This window comes from Carcharodon carcharias, chromosome 18 (genome assembly GCF_017639515.1).
Source record: "Carcharodon carcharias isolate sCarCar2 chromosome 18, sCarCar2.pri, whole genome shotgun sequence".
NCBI lineage: Eukaryota > Metazoa > Chordata > Chondrichthyes > Lamniformes > Lamnidae > Carcharodon > Carcharodon carcharias.
In genome coordinates this window covers 30,188,687-30,206,861 of record NC_054484.1, presented here as the reverse complement: position 1 = coordinate 30,206,861, position 18,175 = coordinate 30,188,687, and the positions used below count along the sequence as shown (strand labels likewise).

Sequence of the window (18,175 nt, the reverse complement as noted above, 5' to 3'; positions counted from 1 at the left end):
AGCTGAGGTCTAACCAGTATCTTATATAAATTCAGGGGACAATTTCAAAGTTTGTGGATGACACAATACTTGGGAGAATTGTAGACTGTGAGCAGGACAGTGTAGAACTTCAAAAGGACATTGACACATGGATGGAGTGGGCAGATAGGTGGCAGATGAAGTTCAATGCGGAGAAATGTGAGGTTTAACATTTTGGTACAAAGAACATGGAGAGACAGTATAAAATAAAGGATACTGTTCTAAAGGTTGCGCAGGAGTAGAGGGACCTGCGTGTGTATATACATAAGTCATTAAAGGTGGCAGAACAGATAGAGAGAGCTGTTTCTAAAGCATACAGTATTCTAGGCTTCATTAATAGGGGCATAGACTACAAAAGCTTGTATTCTACTGTACAAGATTTTATACCTAGCTCCCTAAATTCTGATTGCAGGACCACATCCCCCTTCCTACCTATGTCCAATGTGGACACGACCTCTGGCTGTTCACCCTCCCCCTGCAGCCGTTCTGTGACATTCTTGACCCTAGCACCAGGGAGGCAACAAACCATCCCGGAGTCACGCTGATGGTCGCAGAAATACCTGCCTGCCCCCTAAATGAAGAATCCCCTATCAGTACTGTCCTGCCGCTCTTCTTCCTCCCCTCCTGTATAGCTGGGCCACCGGTGCCACAGGCTTGACTCTTGCTGCACGCCTCCAAGGATCCATCACCCTCAACGATATCCAGAATGGAAAATCAGTTAGTCAGTGGGACCTCTGGGGACTCCAGCTGGCCCTGCCTGTTTCTCTTGGGACTGCCTGGCAGTCACCCATTCCCTACTTGCCTGCTTGCCCCTAACTTGCGGTGTCACCACCTCTCTGAATGTGCTATCCACGTAGCTCTCTACCCCACGGATGTACCTCAGTGACTCCAGCCGCTGTTCAAGCTCTGAAGCATGGAGCTCAAGCCTGTGCAGCCGGTGACACTTCCTGCACATGGGCTTGTCTGGGTCACGAGAAATGTCCACAACTCCCCGCATGCCACAGGATGAGCATTCCACTTGGCTGAGCTGTTCCTGCCATGCCTTAACCTTAAACTTTTAAATCATTTTATTTACTTTAATTTAGTTACTTTTACTTACTTTAATTTTACTCTTGTACAATTAACTATAATCTGGAGATTAGTAGAAAGTAGAAATTCTTCACCCTTACTCACAAATCAGCACCCTCTCCTGTGCCTTAAAATTCTTACCTTCTGTGCGCTTGTTTAGAAATTTACATTTCTGTATTTATGCTGTTGTCAATCTCCCAACTGTATCTCCACTCATGCTGTTTTATATCCCTGAATTCTCGTTGTTTTACCTCCCTGAATTCTCGCTGTTTTATCTCCCGAACTCTCACTGGTTTACCTCACAAACTCTCGCTGTTCTATCTCCCTGAACTCTCGCTGTTTTGTCTCCCGAACTCTTGCTCATTCAGTTCTCAAAAGGGTTAATTTGCACCATTTCATTTCAGTGATATGTGGTTGTGGCAAAACACTTACTTTGGCTATTCCTTTCTTATTGCAGTTTGCTGTTGTTGTGACCAGTTTATTCTGAACTTTCTAACTTTTTTTGAACCTGACTGTATGTTAGCAAATTCAGAAATTCTAATCAATGGGCTTGGAGTATGGCAAGATAGAGTGTAACATATACAGGGCTGCTGTTTCTGATTTGTAGTGAGTGGAGGCAACGTTCTTTGTGCACCCAAATGGATGCACCCAAATTTCTAGACCAGCACATCTTCAAAATTCCACTAACACCCTGAGCATATATTTCAACAGAGTAAAGGAAATCTACTGTATGGGATTAGCAATTTGTTTTATCAAGGGATCTCAATATATGTATTTATAATAAATTTAGATCTTATTTTTCAAACAAAATGTACTGAATTTTCAATCAAAATGGTGATATGATTGTGACATATAGTGATGTTAGCTTGGGGATATTATTCAAGGGTGAATTCAGTTTTGGTTGGTATGAAATAGAATTATCCTATTTTCAATTGTAGGATATCTGAAAGCAGCTATCTTGAATGAAAGATCATTATTAAATAAGCCAATAAAAGCTGCATCACTTGGTGCCAGGTTTGCATTTATTCAGCGTACGAGCAGTCAGCACTAGGAGTAGGCGGGAAAATTCCAGTTGTGTGTGGGAAGGAGAATTAAAGTGCAAGCATTAAAGTGAAGTGCAACGGAGTGAGTTTAAAGTTATTTTAAATTTTATCTTAAAAGCAAGACTTTTTTTTAAACCATTTGGCTTCAAATATGGGTGTTTCAAAGAAGAGGATTCCCATTCTGCGCTGGTTGGAACTATTGCTCAGTTTTGCCTGTTTTTTCCTCTTCAGTCTGAAAGGTCCAGTGGATTTTGAATGGACAGCGTTCTGCCTCTTCTGTGCTGTATTGTGCATTACAATGAACAGCACTATTCTCTTCCTGGAGACTGGTGCTAGTAAGGATCAATGTCGTCATCTGTCACATTTCACAGAAGTGGGCATTTTCAGTCTTGCTGTAGCATTCACTACTGGGGCTGTTGTTCAAATTATCAGTGCTATTGAGATGGGTATGCTGTTGCAACCTGACCAGTATCATTTTAAATCTACTCCAACTTGGCTGCCTGACTTTCACTTTATAGTAATCTCAACTTCATGCATATGCTTTGCTTCTTTACTGTACTGGATGGACCATTATCACCACAGACATTGGATTATGCAACAAGGACTGATTGTTGTTACACCAAAATCCATATATGGAATGAAATTAACATTTTCTTTTATTCTGCTGCTGCTACTGTGGGATTCCGAAGGAAAGGGAATCTTTTCAATGATGTGCTTTTACTTAATAGCTCACATTATTTCTGTATTCAAGGCTGCTACATTTATGATTCCTTCAGAAGTGTCCAAACTAAAGGTTGGATTAGGAATCCTTTGTGCTAATGTAGTGTTGATCATTGTTCATGGCCAGACCCTGTTACTGTGGCCTGAGCATGTTGTGATGCAATGCAGTAACAAGGTACATGTCAAACTTTGCGCGACAAAAGAAACTCATAACCTGTGTATGATTTCCTTTTATAATTTGTGTGCTGGAGGAGTTACTTTCACAGTACTATCAAGTATTAATCTCCTACTGCTCATTTATGATTCAATATCCATACTTAATTTTCATAAAACCAATGTAGATAATAGTATCCAAAATGAAGCAGCGTAATGCATTCTATTTTAATGTATTCTTGGTGAGTAAATGCAAAAGACTTACTGATTTGGACAGCCTATCCTACTAAAGAACTTAAAGTTTAAGATGAAGGAATAGGGTTTTGCTAAGGGAGCGGTTATCAGCAGTAGGACAAAAAAATATGGAAAATTATTAACGTGCTCATTAATAATATGATACAATTTAGCACAATTTCAACTACAAAAGAGGGAGTGAAAATGGATGTCCCTAAGAAAGATACTTTTGACAGCAAGGTTATTGAAAAGAAGCTATCAAGAAAATACAACTGACATATAATGCAAAGCAAAACTAATTTTAAAAATAAATCTTAATTTTGGTTTGCAAAACCTAATTTGAGAGTGTTTTATATTTCATTTAACACAAGATTTAATCCATAATGTAAACATTCACTGTTACAATGACCTGGATTTTCCAGGTGAAAATCACCTGATTTCAGGAAGGGTGTAAGGGAAAATGGGGAGGGGGCTTTCTGCTATGACACTACCCCAAAGAATGTCTGTCACAATGTCCTTCCTATTGCCTTAGCTGTCAGTACCACCACCCAGCTGCTTATAATCGAAGGTGGAGGGATTTGTCCACCTTCCCTCAGAGATTTGCTAAGTTAACATTCTCGTTGGATTTCTTTAAACGCCTCAAAGTATCTTGTGTGAGTTCATAATGTATGAGTATTTAGGGTAAAGGAATACACCACTTCTTGATGTGCCAAAAGATTCCCCAACATTTGCTTATTAATGATTTATACAGGATCAGGAAAGAAGCATTTGTTGATTTAGTTTTAGGGAGTGAGGTGTGACATATAACTGAATGGAGTACTTGTGAGTGGCATTTTATAACTAGCAACCACAATATAGCAGGGTTCAATGTGAAATTGCCATTGAAGAAAGACAAGGAAAACCAAAGTGTCCTTTGGTCTTTCTCATGGTGGTACTAAACAACTGTATCCAAGGTAAAGTTGGCACCCTCCAAAGCTCTAAGCAATGTCCATTCTATCTTCCAATCAGTACTGTTTAAGATCTGCTCTTGAGCTGTGCGAACACACAGTACTTTTTACCTGGAGGCATTTACCACCATATTCCACTGACTGGCCCATTGCTTATGATAAGAAGTGAACTGTACTCACTTCCCAACTGTCATTCTTTCAAAATACCTGCAATAGAAAATCTGAATCTTTTCAGCACATTAATAAAGACCTTGAATAGGATGAGTCACAATGGAAAGCTTGCCTCACTTCTCTTTTGAGAGAAATAGGTTCATTGAGTCTCCCGTTTGCTCTCACACAGAATTTGTGCAACACAATCAACCTTGGAATCTCTGGCTCATGAGGGTTCCTGCTACTGTTGGTTGCCTAGTGATCCCAGCTGAAATTAGTGGTGGAATTACATTTAAATCGACCTTTGAAGCCTTCAAAAATCCGTACAAAAACAGGGGTTGCCTTATTTGCCGAGTATAAAAGTGAACCACTAGCATGGTTGTGTGTGGTCACCATTTTGAAATGTCATCGACATCCGGTGCAAAGAGTGGGCGTGTCTTAAGCTCCTACGCGTCTTTGCAGCACAGCCTATAATGCCCGCTTGACTCCTTGTGCCCAGTTATAAGATACAGAAAAGTAAAATTCACATTTGTGGGGTAAAACATTGAGGCTGCCTACTAATGTATAGCATGTCATAACTGAAAATGGTGCTGATTAATGCATCGAGTATACACAAAAACAAGATTTTTGGGGCCAGAGAAATAGGGCCATTTTGAACACTGGGTTGACCTACACCGCAATTTACAGTATATTCTAATAACTACATAAATTTCTAGCAATCGTTGTTATCCTCTTTAAGCACACTTGTTTTATAATTCAGAAAAAAATCAACCTGTAACTAACCTTGAGGACGTGTATAATGTCAGGGAAACAGGTCAGCAGCCCTTTGTATTCTTTACTGATCTCAAGCAAGCAGTGGACATCTTTCTTTGGCTACAAGACAAACAAGGCTCATGCCAGGTACTTATAACACTGCAACTAACTATTTATGAAACCATTAATTAAAAAAAAAACAGCAGAGTTTAATATGAATTAACAAAGAATCAATAAAATGAGATAATATTTTCAAATAATTACATTTAATTATTCCAATTTACCTGATCAAAATAAAGATTCCCAATATCATCATATGTTTTTCCAACAAATGACAACGCATTTCCAATGGAGCCTTTCCCTTTTGAAAAATAATTAAAAAAAATTTAATCTGTATTATGCTGATATCAATGACGCCTGCAAAGTAGCATTCAGCAGTACTGTTCTTTAGTGCTGCATTTATACCTATCTTGCAATTTTTATTAGTGGTTCTGGTCAAGCAGGATCTCATTTACCTGGCTACAACTTCAATCTCCACTCTTTGAGATAGATCTACACATGTATAGACGACATGCCTAGAAATTTAATTGCTCAAAAAGCACTGGATCTGTGTCTACACTCTGTTAGCACTTAAACACTGTGTCTCCTGCCAATGCAACATGGCCATCGATATCAATCTGCACATGTGCACTGGTCCACGCATGCACAGAAATTCAGTAACAGGTTAGAAAATTAGGGCTTCAATAGCTTACTTTAAGAGATAGGCTATTATCATTGGTAAAAGATGGGCAATGTATGTATTGATGAGTAATCATTGGATTGTGTACACTTGAGCTGCCAATCCATGTACCCCTGCATTCCACTGAAATCATTTGAAAGAGAGAGAAAAATGGGTTTCAGATGCACTATTCTTCGATTTACACACACACCCTTAGACCTATCCCACAAACTGCGAATCAGCTTGAAACAGTCTCCAAGCTAGTTGCTTTTACATTGCAATGGCTGCTAGTTATGCCTACTCTTGACGCTTGCAATTACATCATGGACTGGGCATGCATGACATTGGCAGCAAACACAGCCACACTTAAATTAATTGCAGGTTGGCTCAAAATGTGCACAGTGGTCTGAGGGACCTGTTAGACATTGTATAAATATTATTTGTCATCTTTTCAAGTTGTATTCCATATGGTGCCAATCCCAAGTAGTGTGAGATCACTTGCTCTTGCACCACTTCTGTCCCAACTCTGGGTTTATATTGATTTGCTCTGCAGGAACAAAGTTGCACCATAACTGAATGCGAAGACTCGACATTCACTGCTAGATGATGCGTGAATTCAATAGAGGAAAAGAGGTTTTAGGATTCCTTTGTTTATTTGTGTTGTTCAGGTTGCTTTCCTAGAGCTACCCATCTGACTGTGTTACAATTAGAATTGGCTAGCTGACCAGTGAAAAGAGGTCAATAACTATACATTACCAATGTTGCTGTGATAAAAGCGAAATATTCTGGGTGCTGGATACCTGCAACAAAAACATAAAATGCTGGAAACACTCAGCAGGTTTGGCAGCATCTGAAGAGAGAGAAACAGATGGCAGAATTTTCTGTGCCCACTGGCGTCAGGCGTGTTCAGTGACGTGAGCGGATAATATAGTGAGAAGACCAAAAATCGATTTCACAACGTTGTGAAACCAGTTTGCGATCATCTGCTCAGCCCATTGGTAACGGGCTGTGTTTTCTGTCATCAGACATTGGGACCTCATTGTAATACATCAGCATATCATTATAAGGAGAGCCCGCTGGACTCATTCCCCACCCACTGGATTGTCCGCCCACCTTGGCGTGATTGCACACCGATGTGTTTCACAACAGCATATAAAAGGTGTGCACTTGGCAGGCTGCACTTTGAGGGGAACTCGGAGGTCAGTACACAGTAACGTTATGGAGTGCTCGCCAGAGACACCTTTTGGATTCCAAGGTTGTGGGGGTTGGGGGGGGAGGGGTGCCCAAGGTTGAAGGTAGTGCATAAGCACATGTGGGGTGATGAAGGGTGGGGGGGTGGGGGGTGGGGGGGTGCGAGGGAAGCAGCCATGCATTAGGGACACAATATACAAAGTCACCATTCCTATGCAGCTGAGACAGCTCAGGCACAGCCACATTGATATGATTGAAGTCGGGCCTCCAGCTTATCTGTCCACTCAAGCAATGCAGAGGCATGAAAGTGCCACCAAGTGCTCCAGAGCTTTTCATCCCTTGGGCATAGACTGTAAACTAATGAGTGTTTTAGTGGACTGCAGAACAGTTGAACGACTGGGCACATTGTACAACCTCTTTGTTACAGCTGGCAATGGAGCAGTCACTGATAGAGATGCTCACAGCCCCTTTCAATGTCATCATCCCGGTTTGGACCAGTCTCCCCCATGGTTCAAGCTAACAGTGCAGCCTTGCAGCAGGGATTAGGAGAATGCCTGTGTCTGAGCTGAAAGCACAGCATGCAGTCCAATGGGCAAAGCTGCCACCAATCGGTCAGACGGAGTGGGGCAGAGGAGGGTGGGGTTTCAGACAGACATGCAGTGCACTAATCTCTGGCCATCCAAGTGTTGGCCAGTACTCTCCAGGATGCATTAAGGGGCCTTCAGACTTAACCAAGAGAGGTACTCAGTACACTCAAGCTAACTTTCATCCTGCAGGAGAAGTACATCATGATCGTGGAGCCTGATGAACTAGCGAAGACAACGGAGGAGAGAACAACTGAGGCACCTGGCTGCAGAAGGAAGAGCAGCACTCTCAGGAAGAAGGGGCGCCGGGGCTCCCACACATGCCACTAAAGAGCCACAGTGAGCCATCGCTGGTCAGGACCTAGCTGGACCCAGGGTCTATAGACGCGCCTTTCATTCCTGCAGATGACCGACAGCCAGTGTTGCCAAAGACTGTGCAAGTCTAGGGAACTGGTCGCTCACATCTGCCAGCTACTGCAAGATTTGGCGCCACATGGACATGGAGGGCATCCACTGCCAGTGGCTGTGAAAGTGAAGAAGTGAGAAGTGAGAAGCTCAATTTCTATGCCAGTGGCTCCTTTCATGACTCCACAGATGACCTCTGTGGGATATCAAAAGCCTTCACCCACAGATGCATCCATGAGGTCACGGATGTCATCTTTGCGAGGCTACACGACCTTGTGCATTTTGCCCGGGAGCAGGAGAGCCAGGATGTAAGAGCGATTGGATTTGCCCAGATCTCAGTTTTCCCACAAATGGAGGGTGCAATCGACTGCACTCAGGTGGCACTCAGATCTCCATTGCAACACGTGGTCAATTATATCCAGCGCAAGGGATTCCGTTCATTGAATGTTCAGCTGGTGTGTGACCATTACAAATGCATCCTGCATGGTTTCCAGAGAGTGTGCATAACTCCCACATTCTCGGTTGGTCACAGATCCTTGATATCTTCCAGGATCCACAGAAGCTGCAGGGATGGCTCCTCGGGGACAAGGGCTACCCGTATATGAAGTGGCTGATGCAGCAGCTTCAGACTGCAGCAGAGCAGAAGGTATAACAAGGCTCATGCCGGTGGAGCAAACCATCGGGATGATGAAAATGACGTTCTGGTGCCTCCCTGCAATACAGTCCACAGAGGGTGTCATGCATCATCATCGCCTGCTGCACTCTTTACAACTGGAATGCAAGAGAGAGAGGAATTGGCTGAGGAGGAGATGGAGGAGCTGGAGATCTCCTTCGATGAGGAGGAAGTCGACAGTGATGAGGGTGAGGAGGTCCTCAGAGGCAACGATGATGGCGAACAGGCCCTCGCACTGGCCAGATGAGGCAGGCACGCTCAGGAGGCCCTCATAGCTTCTAGATTTATGAAGGATGATGACGACATGCAGTGAGGATACACCATAAGATTCTCACATTGCATCTATGAACGTTTGACTCCAATCTGGTTTATGGTGGCGCACATACCCTCTGTGACAATGCTCTTGCCATGGAGATGCAGTGGAGGCCCTAACAGTCACTTGATTGCAGGGAGGATGATGACAAAATGCAGTGAGGACACTCCATAGATCTTTATATAGCCTCTGAGAATGTCTGACTCCGGTCTGGCTGAGGGCAGCTCACTTGCACTCTGCGATCAGGGTCATATCAAAGAGACACAGCCATGAAACTTTACAAGCATCTGATCCTTTGTCAGCCTTCAGCACCTGATTCCTTCAGGAGCACAGCATCAGTGGTCAGATACTGAAGAGATGGGGACCGGCTGAGAGCACACAGAGAGAATGACGGTACACTGTGATGTCTGCCCATAACACACTGGCAGCAATGACAAGAACTGTCGAGGTGCAGACATCAGTAATGTGTCCAGGGAGTGAGAGGCCAGACTATCACTTTGGTCTGAAGGCTGCACAGAGCACAGGGAAAAGGCCCTGAACTTAGATACCTGCCTTTATCTTGTGCAGAAAGGTTTCACATCCGAATAACATGAACACTGCTCATCAGAACAAGGAGCCATAGGCAGGGAGACATTCTTGGGAGTTTATTGACAATAGTGAACATTATATACAAGTGATTAACATCCATGCCCAGGCTGTGCAACTAATTCTCCTTAACTTTCCCTACCCTGCCATTACGTCTTGGTGCTCCGCAAACATCCACAGTGTAGGTGGAGGCAGCTTGCTGACTGTGACATCCTGTCTGTGATGACCTTGGTGGGCATCCTCTGGAGGGCTGAGATCTGGAGGGCCCCAGCCTGCTTTCATGGTCCAGAGCAATCACCTAGCCTGAAGGCAGATGGACTCCTCCATTGTACCTTGCAATCTGAGGAGTGCAGTGACATCCCTTCCTGATGTTCCCGAACTTGCCTTTGCAGCTCCAGCAACTGAGGTATGATTGAGTCCAGAGGCTCATCATCTGACTCGGACTCAGCAAATTTCTGGCATTCAGCAGGCCTCCAAGTGCCAGATACCTGGGAATTCCCTGTTGCCGCCTGCTGTGGATCAGAAAATGCGGTGTGCTCATCAGATTGTGACCCCGAGGCAATTCTGAGGTGTATGCCTCAGCACTGATGGAGGATGTGGGTGAGCGCTGTGATGGGATTTCAAGGAGGATGCCTTCAGATTCCACATCAGAGGTGTCTTTGGGGCTTGACTGGAGGCCCTAGGTCATGGACCCCCTTGGCTGCGGAAGCAAGGGGAGATAATTAGCACATGGCAGTGGTCTGTGAAACAGGACTCATCACTCACAGCATGGTTGTCAGATGGATGTCACTTGGTAGAGCAGTGCCGACCTCACTGTCAGCACAGGAACGATCCAGGTCATCACCAGCCAGCTGAGTGGCTTTGTTTTCAAATTGGTGAGGACCTTGATCTTAGGCATTTCTCCAATTGGTCTGTGACCTCTCCCTCTTGTTGTGTGCCAGTTTGTCCTGCATGAATAGAGATGGAGAGAGCATTAGCAGGATGCCTGCCAGGCCGCAAGAATGACCCAAACCTCCCTGTCGCTTGCCATTTTAACACTCCACCCTGCTCTCTTGCCCACATGTCTGTCCTTGGCTTGCTGCATTGTTCCAGTGAAGCCCAACGCAAACTGGAGGAACAACACCTCATCTTCCGACTAGGGACTTTACAGCCTTCCGGACTGAATATTGAATTCAACAACTTTAGGTCGTGAGTCCCCTCCCCCATCCCCACCCCCTTTCTGTTTCCCCCTTCTTTTTTTTTCCCAATAAATTATAAAGATTTTCCTTTTCCCACCTATTTCCATTATATAAAATAAAAAAAACCCCACTAGAGCTATACCTTGAGTGCCCTACCATCCATTCTTAATTAGCACATTCGTTTAGATAATATCACCAACTTTAACTTTAACACCTATGTGTTCTATTGTACTATTGTTGTTGACATCTTTTGATGATCTGCTTCTATCACTGCTTGTTTGTCGCTACAACCACACCAACCCCCTCCACCTCTCTGTCTCTCTATCTCTCCGCCCCCCACACACACACCTTAAACCAGCTTATATTTCAGCTCTTTCCTGGACTCGAACTCAAGTTCTGTCGAAGGGTCATGAGGACTCGAAACGTCAACTCTTTTCTTCTCCGCCGATGCTGCCAGACCTGCTGAGTTTTTCCAGGTAATTCTGTTTTTGTTTCAGATGATAAGTATGCCTGGCCTATGTGGGTGGTGAGTCGTCCGATGAATGGGACGAGGACAATGAAAGTGTATGAGAGAGAGAATGGTGATGTCTCTTGAACTGGCAGGAAGTGAGGGCTCTGTGGATGTGTGATGGGTTTGTGAATGTGTGAGTTGAAAGTAATGTGAAGAGTGACTTACCCTGGCTGAATAGAGGAGATCATTCATCCTCTTGTGGCACTGGGTGGCTGTCTTCTTTTGCAGGGCATTGGCGCTGACCATTGCTGCCACCACCTCCCAAGCTGGATTGGTGATGTTGCTGCCCATCTGGCGGCCAGACTGGGGGTAGAGGACATCATGGCGAGCCTCCATGGCATCCAAAAGGCGCTCGAGGATGCATTATTGAACCTGGAGGCTGCAGTCTGTTTGCCTTTCAGGACCATGTCTTCTTTGCAGCAGTCATGGGCTGGAAGCACTGAGAGGTGTGTGTGCACGGCTGCACTTTAAAGAAGGTGCCCAGTGTGATAATGCGGTGAGATAATGGCACGGCGGACAAGTGAGAGCTTGCCTGCCTAGGAAACGGCGTGTTTCCCAGGTTTGCATAATTACAACAACAAGAGGGAGGATACGACGTGAAAAGCCGCCATTGCAGCTGGCTAGTAAAACGTCATTTTACCCGCTCACTACCACACTTTGTGCAAATCTGGGACAATTCCGCCCAGAGTTAACGTTTCGAGTCTGCATGCCTAAGGACTCGAAACATTAACTCTGTTTCTCTCTCCACAGATGCTGCCAGTTCTGCTGAGTTTTTCCAGCATTTTCTGTTGTTGTGTTGTGGTACTCTGTCACAATTGTCCATAAACCGAAAATCATCCAATTCTGCTCATGCAGATGTTTTTGAAATCACACATTGGCTGTTGCAAAATGACTGGGCTGGATTTTGCTCTGAGCTGAGAACATATGGTGCTAGCTATTCATTGCACTTTCCTAGTGGTTCCCTTATCGAGCAGCTGGGACCTATTTGAACTGGGCAAACAACCATGTACCCCCTTAACCAATCAGACCGGTGAATCAATAATGAGCAATGCAGAGTCTGAACTGAGAAGTGTCATTTAGAATATTGAATTCAATCTAAAGTCAGGCCCAGGAAGCAAAACAAAGAGAGGACAAAAAAGACTGGATAAGAAAGAGAGAAAAAAAGAGACTGAAAGAGAAAGTAAAAAAAAAAACATTTTGAAAAATCTCCACCATTCATTAAAACCTGAAGAAATGAAGCTCCACTTTGGTGAAGGTTAATTTTCAGTGTCTAGAGTGCTTTTTTTTGACAGTAATTAATACTTATGTCATTAAAGGGGTATTTCCACTGGAATGGACAAGTCTTAAATTTTTCTAGTGAGTTTAGTTCGTGTCTATGTTGCAAGTACATCAAGCTCATGCTATTCAATGTAATTAAGTGTAGAGTTATATGGCAAGATGCTGTTTCTGTGAAGCTTTCGGAGGGATGTTGGATATCGGTCAGCCACTTTAGGAGTTCTAAATTTAGTTATGCACGTGCTGTTGCCTGAAGTCGCTGTCCAATTTACAAATAAGTAACAGTGAATACTTTTAGCCTCATTGATATTTCTACAGCAAAATCTGGTCCATAGCTCAATGTCATTTTCTCTTTTCTAAATTTTTGTTAATCACATGGCAAAAATTCCAAGTGAATTGGATCTACTTCAATGGTAATTAACACGGTATGAGCTGCAGTGTGTGTCAATCTAAGATTCATTACGAAAATTCTGGTGGTTTTGTAGGCAGGGTGGCTTGTTAAATCCAGAGGGCAACCTGCCCACTGCCTACCTGGCCCCCACTGCAATTATACCAGTGGCAAGGGGTGGCACTGGGCAGGCCAACCATCAGTGGACCAATTGAGGCCCTTGGGCAATTAATTCCCATTTAAGTACCTTATCCCACTGCAACCAGGATTTAACCAATGACGGGAGAGGCCCATGCCAAGCGCCAGCCCGGCAGGTTTCCCTGTGCAGACTGGTAGAGAGCAAGGGATTTGGAGTGGGTGGGGGGGAGGAGGGCTCCCTTCCTTAACAGGCCCCCTGGGTCCACTGAGGGGCCCCCCCAATGATTTACCACTTCACCAGTTGCCTTCCCCCCATTGGCCTCTCAAAACCCAGCCCCCCACCACTCTCACCTGCAGCCTGTCAGCTTGGCACTTGGCAGAATCCCCAAAACCCCCAAACATTGGCCCAAATCCCGCTCCAATGCTGCTCGCCTTGGTCCTGAAGTACTGGAGAGCTGCTGGCCTCTGATTGACTGACAGCCCTCTGAGGCGGGACTTATTCCTTTTCCTGTGGGGCAGAAATCCCGCCTCCAGTGTGTTAACATCCAATTAGCCATTAAGCGGCTCCGCTTGGTGGGCTCCCCCTGCACCCGCTCCCCCCACCGACTTTTTAGCTGGTGAAGTAGGGAATCTGGCACCTCATAGAGAAAATGGACAAAGCCTAATGGTTGCACTGCAGAAGTGGGAAGAAATAATTTTAGTCATTTTCAAACAAGAGAGTAACATATAAGATACGATGTAACCATTGCACAATGACCAAAATAGGTGTATTATTGAAGAGATATAAAGGTTAATGTTTTCTAGAGTCTTGCTAGCAGCTTGAAAGGCAGTGGAGATTGAAATCAAAGCATCCAAGCTTCATCCAGCAAGTTGGCTACTTGTTAGTAAATGGATGCGTATCACTTGCAGTTTTACCATGACTGATGTACCAAATTGAGACACACAGGGGTTAACTCTTATTTTTCTAAGTAATGTATTAAAATTGCTGAAACTAGATCCTTGCGCTTATTAATAAGGTGAGGCAGAAATAAAACCCAGCAATGTACTTTACCATGATAGGTGCTTTTCGCAAATGATGCTGAGAAATCGGAGAAGGCCTTTCCTATTTTGAGATATTCTGACTTCACTGCTGGAAAAAGAGGTTTAAAGATGGCACCATCAAATCCATTTTAATAAAATTCAAAGCATGCTGCAGCAACACAGAGAATATCACCATCTTACCAATTTTGCATAAATTATAAAATTGATAATGTAATTATGTAATTGGAATAACCCAAGTATCCATAGTCATATGTAATTTTTACAAGCTATGGTTACCTGACTATGATGTAACAATTGGTGCAATAGTAAGAAACTCTTGATGAAAATTTCCAGTGGTTTATTGGCCAAGCGCAAAGGGTACTCATTGGTTTGCTTTTTTAAAACATATTCTTTCACGGGGTGTGGGCATTGCTGGCTGGACCAGTATTTGTTGCTTACCCCTAACTGCGTTTGAGAAGGTGGTGGTGAGCCGCCTTCTTGATCCACTGCAGTGCATGTGTAGGTACAACCACAGTGCTGTTAGGAAGGGATTGCCACAGTATCACAGAATTGTTCTGGTGTAGAAGGAGGCCATTTGGCCCTTGTGTCTGCACCAGTTCTCTGAGCATTTTAACTTAATGCCAATCTCCTGCCTTTTCCCCATAACCCTGCACATTGTTTCTATTTAAATAATCATCCAATGCCCTCTTGAATGTCTCAACTGAACCAGCCTTCACCACAGTTCCTGGCAGTGCATTCCAAACCCTAACTACTCACTGTGTGAAAAAGTTTTTTCTCACCGCACATTTGCTTCTTTTGCAAAACACTTTAAAACTGCGCCCTCTGGTTCTCGATCTGTTTACGAGCGGGAACAGTTTCTCCCTATCTACTCTGTCCAGCCTCTCATGATTTTGAAAACTTCTATTAAGTCTCCTCTTAGCCTTCTCTTCCCAACAGTCCCAACTTCTCCGATCTTTCCTCATAACTGAATTGTCTCATTCCTGGAACCATTCTCGTAAACCTCTTCTGCATGCTCCCCAATGCGTTTACATCCTTCCTATAGTGTGGCACCCAGAACTGTACACAATACTGCAGCTGAGGCCTAACCTGTGTCTTATATAAGTTCATCATAACCTCCCTGCTCTTGTACTCTTATGCACCTGTAGATGAAGCCTAGAATACTGTGTGCTTAAGAAACAGCTCTCTCTACCTGTCCTGCAACTATTAATGATCTATGTACATATACACCCAGGTCTCTCTGCTCCTGCACACCCTTTAGAATAATATTCCTTATTTTATACTGTCTCTCAACGTTATTTGTACCAAAGTGTATCACTTCACCTCACCTCATGCTTCTCCTAGTAGAGGTTGCAGATTTGGAAGGTGCTGTCGAAGGAGGCTTGATGAGTTGCTGCAGTGCATCTTGTAGATGGTACACACTGCTGCCATTGTGCGTTGGTGGTGGAGTGAATATCTAAGGTGGTGGATGGGCTGCCAATCAGGCAAGCTGCTTTGTCCTGGATGGTGTAGAGTTTCTTGAACATTGTTGGAGCTGCACTCATCCAGACAACTGGAGAGTATTCCACCACACTCCGGACTTATGCCTTGTAGATGGTGAACAGGGTTTGGAAGTCAGGAGATCTGTTAGATCCACATGATGGAACCAGTAGGAGGAACAAACTATTTTTATGATTGGATCTCATTAAAACAGTCAACAAGGTCCCAGAGTTCAATGGCGGGGGTGGTGCAGTTTGTGGGGGGGGGGGTGGGGAATGTAAAACCTGGCTGCTGTGCTGTTAAGCCAGAAGCAAACCTTTAATTTCAAGTGGTGGCAGCAACTCGTCACACTCCCTTCATCAGAACCTTCCAAGCCCGCAACCTCCACCACCTAGAAGGACAAGGGCAGCAAACACATGGGAACACCACCACCCGCAAGTCCCTCTCCAAGCAACACGCCATCCTCACTTGGAAATATATCGCCGTTCCTTCACTGTTGTTGGGTGGCCGTGAAGGGAGGAGGCAATCCTAGGAGGCCAACTGAGCAACGGGATTGGTGCAAAAGTTTTTTTGTGGGGCCAAGAGAAGCATGAATGTGAGGAACCATTTTGAGTTTCTTGGGGTGGACTGTAGTGAAACGCTCAATTAAAATTGTGTCAGGCTCCTACAAACTGATATTGTACCCCAAATTAAATATTTCAACAAGGCTTTTATCTGTTTCGAGCAATTTCACGCCCTACTCAAAAAATGAAGCCAGGAAAGTCTCAGCTGGGCAGTGGGCAACAGGCGTTTAAAATCTTTTTTCATGTCTGCTTCCCACCCCCTTTCTCAATGTGAACAGGATTTTTCTACCACTGAAGCACATTAATGCAATCCTGTTCCATGGCTCATATTATCCTGCTCATGATCAATATTGGTGCTAAGTACCTAGTACCCACTTTATTAGTACTGGAAATTCTGGAATCAAACTTGTCCCAGTGGTGCCATCCCTGAACTGTTGTTGGAAGTATACCACAAGACAAGATGATTCCTGGAGATAACGATATTATATCAGAAGTGATAGCAGTAAAATATATTTAGTAAGTACAGCAGGCCAACGTATTGGGCTTATTTCTACTGAATTCTTGCAAATTCAGTGGACCTAGCAACCTTTTGCCACTCTTTTGGAAACTCTTCCACATTAAAATACATTCAACCAATGCTTTCGACAAAGTTGTAATTAAAATTTGCAGAATTGGAATTCCCAACATTTCATGAGTCATTTACGGCACAGGAGGAGGCCTTCTGTCCCACTTATTTTAATATATATCTTTACCAAGTAATTATATACAGAACCTATACATTGTTTTTATTTGAATGTAATATGCCGAAAAGTTTTATGTTCAGCTGTCTGATTCTTATTTATTGTGGTTTATTAAGTGAAAGATTGTATTTATATAGGGCCGAGTATGCCCTCAAAAACTCCCCAAACATTTTACAGCCAATGAGATCCTTTTAAAGCGAAGCCACTTCTGTAATGTAGGAAATTAAACGTTCACTCAGTTATGCTTCAATTTCTCTAATCAGGTTCCTGGCCCTGCCATGGTACTGAAGCAGCATTAACAACGTCACAAATCACATCCTCTGTGACTGTGACTATGGTACAATATCCCTTCTTGCCCTTCTCAACTTCTCTGCAGCTTTTGACATGGTTGATCTGGTCCTGATATGATCCTCTAACGCTTCTCCTCAGTTACCAACTCAGTGGGATTGTCCTAGCTTCGGTTCCACTTTTACTTATCTAGTTGTGGTCACAGCATCTCCAGCAAGGGCTTCTCTTCCTATTCCTGTACTGTTATATCCAGGGCTCCCAAAGGATTTATCCTTGGCCCTCTCCTCATCCACATACTGCGGCTTGGTGTTATCAATTAAAAACGTTAAGGTCAGTCTTTAAATGTTCACTGATGATAACCAATTCTATTAATTCAGCACCAAGCTTTGCTCAATCATTTTGTCTTTGCTGACCTACAGTGGCTCTAAAATTCTGGAGCTCTTTCCCTATCAGCGTTGTGAAAGCACCTTCAAAACATGGACTGCAGTCTTTCGAGATGAAGGCTCACCATTACCTTCAGAAGGAAAATGAGAGATGGTCAATAAATATTGGTCAACAGTGATGCCCAGATCCCAAACATATTTTTTCTTACGAGGTCATGTTTTCAATGGTCTCGGCCCTTGGATCTGGAATTCCCACTCCAAACCTCTATACCTCTCTACATTAGGGTCCACCTTAAAATTCAGTTTTTAAAATTAGCTTTAGGCATCCCTAATATTTCCTTCTTTAGGCCACTGGGGGAGAAAGTAGTTCACAAAGGGTGGTGCTACACAAACTTACCATTGATCACTGAAGAACAGTGCACAGGCAGGGCGAATAGTGGATCACAACACTGCCTGCTCCCAAGGAGCTGATCTCATTCTGTGTTGGATGCACCACACAGATAAATTTCTCCCACAATATCTATTGTTGTTTGACCACAGCTCTCCAAAGCACTTTGACATATTATTCTGTGTCAAAGATGCTAAATAAATGCAAGCAGTTGCAAACAAAAAAAAATTAAAAACATCTAAAAGAAGCTA

General features: G+C 43.8%; 1 protein-coding gene across 4 annotated transcripts in view; it reads right to left on the bottom strand.

Moving 5' to 3' along the window:
- LOC121290735 (sorting nexin-9-like) overlaps positions 1 to 18,175 on the bottom strand; it is a 102,062-nt gene that overhangs the window by 9,024 nt on the left and 74,863 nt on the right. For 3 of the 4 annotated variants that reach the window (XM_041211587.1, XM_041211585.1, XM_041211588.1), the window contains 3 exons: positions 14,097 to 14,174; positions 5,371 to 5,447; positions 5,117 to 5,206 (listed from right to left, as the gene is read on the bottom strand). In XM_041211587.1, the coding sequence (XP_041067521.1) occupies positions 5,117 to 5,206; positions 5,371 to 5,447; positions 14,097 to 14,174 (245 nt within the window). The remainder of the gene's footprint in view (positions 1 to 5,116; positions 5,207 to 5,370; positions 5,448 to 14,096; positions 14,175 to 18,175) is intronic. The other variant, XM_041211586.1, reaches the window with a different exon arrangement.